Raw genomic sequence first — 8,168 nt, 5'->3', positions numbered from 1 at the left:
TTTTTTTTTTTTTTTTTGCGAGACAGGGTTTCTCTGTAGCTTTGGAGCCTGTCCTGGCACTAGCTCTTGTAGACCAGGCTGGCCTCGAACTCACAGAGATCCGCCTGCCTCTGCCTCCCGAGTGCTGGGATTAAAGGCGTGCGCCACCACCGGCTTGTATTATTAGTAAGTTTTAAGTTGGGATGTATATACTGCTTCTAGACATTAAGATGTCTACAATTTAATTTCAAGTTTCTTTTGTAAATCTTTTGTAGACTTAGTTTGTGTGTGTAGAGTTTCTAGGCAGATGTGCTTTGCTTAGGCATGCTGATTCAAAAGCTTGTGGTGGCAGGTGTCCACAACCCAAAAAGTTGAGACCATGATTGGGTACAATTATTGGGTTTTACACACTCACTGAATCTCTTAGACAACTTGGTAAAAATTCTTAGAAAGTTCTGGCAAGCAAGGGCATCCTTCACGTGTTTTCCCACTGGTTTTATCTAAAACTAAAAGTAAATTCATTTATATTTTTACCCACATTGGTAGCTTCTTATCCTCTTACTGAAACTCAAAATGTTAAGTGTGTTCCAAATTATGTCTTAATTAGTCCTCTGTGTAAAATACAGACATTGTTTTGTGGCCCTCAGTTTGCCTGGTTTTATCTTTGTAGCTCCAGGGGCCTTGTCTAAGTTGACCCGAGGATTGAAAGATGAATCACTGGCTTATATCTATCATTGCCAAAATCATTATTTCTGTCCAATTGGCTTCGAAGCAACCCCTGTCAAAGCTAATAAGGCATTCTGGTAAGCATTTCCATACTTGATAAGGGCACTTAACTAGGAAAATGGGTTGTACAAAGTGTTTGCCGGAATTAAACAGATTCTAGTCTCTTAGAAATTGGGGACTTAGTGTGTTTTGTTCACACTGAGCGTGCATACGTTTTGCAGGATTGAATGCCCTTAGAAGCTTTTGCTCAGTGATTGTGAGAGAAAGTACACACTGAAGTACCAAAGGTGCAGGGCCATTCATGTGTTATCCTCTGTTCCGGGATGTTTGATTACACTGTGAACCCCAAGATTGAAGTATACTGGAAAAAAACGTTGTTTCTAGTTGTGGTGTGGCCCAGCCCGAGCACACACCTTTAATCCAAGAATTTTTGGTTTATTGTAAACAGGGTTAAATAAAAGCATTCCATAGGTCAAGGGGCGGGGCGAGCAATCAGTTGACAGGAAGTAACCATAGAGAGTCAAAGGGGGTCAAGAGGACAGTAGACACAGGAAGCAGAGAGGAGGAACATTGAGTTGGAGGACATTTGTGGGAGACAGTAGGAGAGAGGAGAGGCTCCCGGAGCCATGGCTGAAAAGGAAGGTCATCTGGGTGCTTCCTCTGCCTCTCTGAGCTGGCAGGCTTTGACCCCAGCGTCTGAGTCTATTGAAGAAAACGGGATGACTGAGATTTTGTTGAAAATCACAATCCCCAGTGTCCTCGCCAGTATCTTACACGCTGTGTTCCAAGAACGTGTAACTGACTACATTACAAAACACCTTTTGTATTCATAGTGAAGAACATGGGATTGTCCGGTTTTTTTCTTTCATCACAAGGAAGCTCGGGACCAGTTTCATTGTCTAAACTTCATGGTTATGGTTGCCTCTCCTTGTTGTTAGTCTGGTTTCTGTCTCTTGAACAACAGGTTTTCACACACACACACACACACACACACACACACACACACACGCCACACACGCTCCTGTCTCTTTGAAGGAGACATATTCTAAATAAGGGTGCTGAGTTTGAATGTTGCTCTTTCTCCTTAGCAAGTTCCTTCACGAGGGACCTGAAAGCAGAGATTATGGTTAAGAACAGGTGACACTGGAAGCCAAGGGTGACTCTCTCGCCTCACTGATTTTCTGGTTGAGTCATACTTGGCTTTGTGGGCTTGGTGACTGAGGAGAAGGAAGAGATGTGGTGGACACTGGACGTTATCTCTTCAGTGTGGACCCAGAGTCTGCCTGGAGAACATGACTTGCCTTTAGGATAGAGGGGTTTTTTGTTCTGGAGGACAGGGGTCCGGTCCCAGAAGTCCCACTCATAGGTCCTTGGATGTGGTGCATCAGACAACCTGAGCAGGATGAGTGGAAGCTGGAGGACCCAGGAATACCGCTTGTATGTGAGGAGTGAGCATGACACCATTCTTTCTCTCAACTCCTGAAATAACAAAGGCTGAAATCTAACTCATGGATTTCTTGAATGGCCCAAACCAAAATGCTGGTATTGATTCTACATTAACAAAAAACATCTTTGAGTTTTCATTTGGGGGGTTTGTTTTTTTATCAAGACATATTTGGAACAGCGTACTTCATGGAGTGAAATATGTTTATCAAGCTATGAATGTATTTTCTGTTTAGCAGGGGCCCTCTCTCACTACAGGAAGTAGAGTATTGGATTTTAATTGGAGAGTCAAGTAGAAAACATCCTGCCATTCACTGTAAAAGGTATGTTTTAGCTGCTTTTCTTTCTTTCTTTCATTGGTGTGATATTTCCTTCATTGAAAGCACAGATGAAAATCGTGTAACTAGATTCACGTAGATAAATGGGAACACCTGTGTGGTCACCAGCCAGTCACAGTGTGGCCATGTCACAAGAAAACTGTTCCGTGTTTTCTTTCTTTCTAACCCCACAGCCAACCAGTTCTGCTTCCCATGGCCACAGATGTACTTTTTCTGTTTTGAAATTCTATCCCTTTTTGTCTTGCTTTTCTATTTAAGTAACAAATTAAGAATCCCCCATCCCCGGCTGGACGTGATAGCACACACCTTTAATCCCAGCAGAGACCGGTTACAGCTCGGTAAATTCAAGGCCAGCCTGGACTACGGAGCAAAAATTCCAGGAGAGTCAGCGCCAGCCTGGTCTACAGAGCAAATTCCAGGAGAGGCAGCGCTATCCAGAGAAACCCTTACTTGACTAACAACAAAATGATTCTCTAAAAATATTTAGAATTGGATCATGTCTACTAAAAATGCATATCTGACTAAAATGAAGTCTTTAGGACTGGTGAGATGGCTTGGCAGGCAGAGGTGCTCGCACGCAGGCCTGCTGGTCTGAGTTTGATCCCTGGAATCCACAGGGTGGAAGGAGAGAAGATCCTCATCGTCATCTTCCAAACTCCACACATCCACCCTGGCCTGCGCCTCCCTGGCCCCTCGCTCCTCCTTTGCCCCTCTCCTCCCCTGTCTTCTTTCCCTCTCCCTCCACACCCTCTCTCTATCACCTGTACATACACACAGACTGATAGACTCTCTAGAATCCACGGTTTACGGAGAATGGTCGTCATAATGACATGGGCTCTTACAAACTAACATCAAGGACTGTATCACCACATAAACAGAACTTTAATTTCCTTTAGCCGTGGTTTTGATTTTTCAGTATAAACTCACGCATGTCCTTTAAATAGTTCTTTTCCTATTTTGAATTGATTAAGAAATTTAAATTTCATGTTATTGCTGGTCCTATAGAAAAATCCCTGATTTTCCTATTTACATCTTGATATTCACACCTTTACCAAATTCACTTATTATGTGTAGTTCTTTGAGATTTTTCTCCGCAACCATTTTGTATATTAGTAGAGGCATGTTATTTTTTTTTTTAATTCTTTCAGAAATACAGGCAGACACTTAGTGGCACATTGGTAATGATGCTGCAGCAGAATCATGTGAATCAAGGGGTTCGAGGCCAGCTTGTACAACATAAAATCCCACCCCATGAAAATAAATTGACTTGATTATAATTGAAAGTGTGACATGCCTCTTCGTTAGCCTACAAGATGGTATTGGGTATGTTGACATGTAAGAATAAAAGCCAGGGGCTGGAGAGATGGCTCAGAGGTTAAGAGCGCTGACTGTTCTTCCAGAGGTCCTGAGTTCGATTCCCAGCAACCACGTGGTGGCTCACAACCTTCTGTAATGAGATCTGGTGCCCTCTTCTGGCCTGCAGCATACATGCAGGGAAAACGTATACATAATTATTAAATAAATCTTTTTTTTTAAAAAAAGAATAAAAGCCAGTTACTAACTGAGAACATTGTCAGGAATTGGATAACCACAACTGTCAGAAAAAAGAAGCTTTTAAAGGCTACTAGATGGAACCTGACCTAAGAGCATAACCACCAATTACTGCTGAGATATATTGTGGCAACTTGCTCTTGGAAAAAGCTTTATGACAATGGTACTTTAGGCCTAATGGAAATTGTTTCTTTTCTTACTCTAGATGGGCAGATATTGTCACTGATCTAAACACTCAAAATCCAGAATTCTTAGATATCCGCCATCTGGAGAGAGGGCTGCAGTTCCGGAAAACAAAGAAGGTAAGAACACCACTACATTGGCAGCCGCGTCCCAAATGACCAAAATGTGGTGTTTTATTAATACTCTTGAAGTGGTAAATACCGGAAACCAACTTCAGACTACCTTAGTCAGAAGAGTAAGACTTATTTTAAGGATACAGGCGAACTTTCAACTGTAGGCCAAGGAGGACAGTCATAAGGAAATGTCACCCAGTACTGCAATAATGGTAGAAGCCAAGTGGCTCATGATATTAATCATTCTTATGTAGGCTATGCTGTGCTCACAGTGTTTTATTTATTTATTTATTTATTTATTTATTTATTTATTTATTTATTTATTATGTACACACTATTCTGTCTGTGTGTGCCTGAAGGCCAGAAGAGGGCACTAGACCTCATTACAGATGGTTGTGGGCCACCATGTGGTTGCTGGGAATTGAACTCAGGACCTTTGGAAGAGCAGGCAATGCTCTTAACCTCTGAGCCATCTCTCCAGCCCACAGTGTTTTATTTAAATATGCCTTTCTTGCAGACTAACTTTCAATTTATGACTTATTTTCAGGTCTAGCTGGAGCCTTATCTGCCTTGGTTGAGTTCAGTGGTCTTGGCCCAGCTTGGGTAGATGATGGTCACCAGGCAGAGCCATATAAACAAATATGACTGCAGGAAGAAGCTTTCAGAAACAGATGTAGTACAGACTGAGTGGGCATTCTTTTGTCCTAAACCTGTTGATAAAAGAATTAATGAAGCTGGGTTTGGTCGCACATGCTGGGAATCTCAGTTCTTAGATAGAAGGAGGACGGTGATTTCCGTGCCAGTCTGAGCTATAGAGATTGTGTCTCAAAAATCTGTCTGTACACACACACACACACACACACACACACACACACACACACACACACACACGAGGGAGTAGAATGAGTTTTTCACAGAGGAGAGAGAGCACACACAGAGAAAAGGCTAAGGCATGCCTTAGTGTGTGAGTGAGGCGTAGGAGCCCATAACTACACTGAGTCAAAGCTGTGGAGAGGAGTACTCTGGTCCCTGAGGACTTTGTTAATTGGGAAGGCAGCTGGCAGGAAAGGTCTGTTATTGGTTGCTTAACTCTTGGCAGGCCTGCCGCCCAGCTCTCAGATAAATCACACACGGAGAGACTTACTCTTACTGATCAACGCCTGGCCTTAGCTTGGCTTATTTCTAGCCGGATTTTCTTAATTTAAATAATCCCATCTACAATTTGCTTCTAGGGTTTTTTTCCTTTTCTTACTTATGTATACCTTACTGTCACTCTTACTTTGTGAGTGGCTTAGTGGCTGGCCCCTGACATCCTCCTCTCTCTGTTGTCTTGCTCCTTTTTCCAGATTTCTCCTCTTATTTACTCTGTCTGCCTGCCAGCCCCACCTATCCATTCTCCTGCCCTGCTATTGGCTGGTTAGGCAGGCAAAGAATCACAGCTGCACAGAGTTAAACAAATGCAGCAGAAACAAAAGCAACACGTCTTTCCACTGTTAAGCGAATGTTCCAGAGCATAAATAAATGTAGCACCTTAAAATAATACTCCACAACAAAGGTGCGTGTGTTAGCGTGCTCTGATGAGTGCAGAATAGGAAAGCGTATTCAGACATGGGAAAGAATAACCCCCTCCCCCAAGGGAGTTAATAAGGACCCCACAAACTTATCAGTAGTGTCTCTTTCTTATCTTCATCCGTTTTTTGTCCTTCTCAGGTGGGAGGAAATTTGCATTGCCTCATAGCATTCCAGAGACTCAGTTGGCAAAGATTTGGCTTTTGGAACTTTCCATTTGGGACCATTAGACAAGAATCACAGCCTCCTCCACATGCCCAAGGACTTGCCAAATCGGAGAGTGAAGACAATATCTCCAAGAAGCCGCATGGGCGTCTGGGAAGATCCTTCAGTGCTAGTTTCCACCAGGACTCGGCGTGGAAGAAGATGTCTAGCATCCACGAAAGAAGGAACAGTGGCTACCACAGCTACAGTGATTACAATGGCAACGACTGAGCATGCTGGGAACCGAACCACTGGCTCAGTGCTTCAGTCTCGTACACTGCTGCTATGTGCAGGACTGCATTAAGGCCGAAGATTTTATTAAGTCCATCGATAGGACCAGATCTTGTGATACAAAGTATAACCTGTAGTTCTCCAGTAAATAAGCTTACATAGTGTTACAACGGTTGGCTTCAAATACATAGGCAGGTAAGCACAGATTACTGCCCTTTGAAAGTAGATAAGCCATCTGGACAAAGGGTTTCGCCAAAATCCAATAAACTCACAACTGCTTCGGAAAAAAAACCCCAAATGCATTTAACGGCATCAAGACTTGAACTACTAAAGCATGAAGCGATTTCTTGAAACTTGATCCGTAATCACGTATTACAGATACTTTGATTCCTAAGATCAATTTGCAAGGCACTGTCTGCCCTTGAGAATGGGGGCTGTTAAGTTCTAGCTTTTGCTCATGTTAAAGCTCATTTGGAACTATCTGGCCAGTCTAGTTGTTCTTTTGATGCTAGCAGAATCCACCGCACCTCTTAGCTTTCCTGGATAACTAACTGTCTCAGGATTCTCTACACAGAAACAGAAAATCCTCAAGAAACTGACCTTTCTCCAGGTGCGGATGGGTGATTTAGGGCATCGATTCTGGTACTCTTGGTCTGGCACACGTCTGTGAAATAGTTACAAGAAGCGTAGGACCTTGAACGGTGTCTTCAGGTCTAGAACAAACTTGTTTTCGGGATATAGTTAAGGGGCATTTGGAATCTATATCCATGGAATAAGTGCAGTGAGGTCTGATATTTGGTCTCTTAATGGAGGCGTGTGCTAGCAATGGCACTGAGGACACATTGGCAATGTCCAGCTCACCCTGAGGACAACACTCTGTATTCTCAACACTGAGCTGTTTCCTTTCGCGAAACATCCAGACAATTAGTTGCTGGAAGTGTGTATTAAATATTTCAGAAGTGTGAATTCAATACTTGAGCTCCTCTTTAGCTGCTGTCGTGTTTCTTTTGCTGCCAGTGTGCGACTCATAGACGTCTAGGGTCTTGTTCCTTCATGTAATTTCCTCATTCCAGGACTCAACTCAGCATCTCCGTGATTGCAAGGTGCTGAGGATGGTGGAACCATATTGCAATACACCTCAAGGGGAGGTTTCAGATTTTTATTTTTAAAAATCTTTCATTTCTTTTCTCTTGAATTTTATATCCATCTATCCACTCTTACACGTCTAGCCTACAGAGAGTGATATATATATATTACAAAATGGTCATATTTCTGAAGAGATTATTTAGCTTGAAATGCAAAGGACTGAAAGATTTGTAGGTTGTCGTTTTTGTTTCAGCTTTGTTGAGAAGTTCATACTGGAACTTTTAAAATGTTTTCATCAAATAAAGTTTTGTTTTCTACTTTTAATCATGCGCGTGTTAGACTTGGTGTCTTCAGACATATCCTTGTATCTGTATGAAGCATATGATAATTTGTTGATTCTGTGTAATTGATGTTATAAGAAACATCTTGAAATTTTTAGAATCAATGACACAATGTGGAAGGTGGTGACTTCTAGTCCATACTTCTTATTTCTCAGGTACCTGGGCACCGTTTCTCTGATACTTCATAGCAGGGAATGGAAAATTTCTCATATTAGTTTGAACAAGATGAGGTTGCAATTTTTGCAGATCAAGTGTCTTTTTAATGTAAGCTGCTTTTTAATCGTTCAGTTGAGTATTTCAAAGAAATGGGTTTGAAGAACCAAGAGGAAAGGATACAAATGCAAAATAAAATATAAACCTTAAGAACAAAGGGAAATCTGGAAAGCCGGGAAGTGCTTATTTAC

At 42.1% G+C, this 8,168-nt stretch overlaps 1 protein-coding gene across 4 annotated transcripts in view; it reads left to right on the top strand.

Annotated features, from left to right (window-relative positions):
- The window catches only part of Bivm (basic, immunoglobulin-like variable motif containing), a 21,545-nt gene extending 13,798 nt beyond the window's left edge, over window positions 1–7,747 (top strand). For 3 of the 4 annotated variants that reach the window (XM_050159150.1, XM_050159149.1, XM_050159152.1), the window contains exons 7-10: window positions 650–782; window positions 2,385–2,471; window positions 4,243–4,339; window positions 6,044–7,747. In XM_050159150.1, the coding sequence (XP_050015107.1) occupies window positions 650–782; window positions 2,385–2,471; window positions 4,243–4,339; window positions 6,044–6,337 (611 nt within the window). In that variant the 3' untranslated portion in view covers window positions 6,338–7,747. The remainder of the gene's footprint in view (window positions 1–649; window positions 783–2,384; window positions 2,472–4,242; window positions 4,340–6,043) is intronic. The other variant, XM_050159153.1, reaches the window with a different exon arrangement.
- The last annotated feature ends 421 nt before the right edge of the window (window positions 7,748–8,168 follow it).

This window comes from Alexandromys fortis, unplaced genomic scaffold, assembly GCF_014885135.2.
Source record: "Alexandromys fortis isolate MF-2015 unplaced genomic scaffold, M_Fortis_MF-2015_v1.1 scaffold_65, whole genome shotgun sequence".
Lineage (NCBI taxonomy): Eukaryota > Metazoa > Chordata > Mammalia > Rodentia > Cricetidae > Alexandromys > Alexandromys fortis.
Note: the sequence above shows the minus strand (reverse complement) of the source record. Positions and strands in the feature narration are given on the sequence as shown.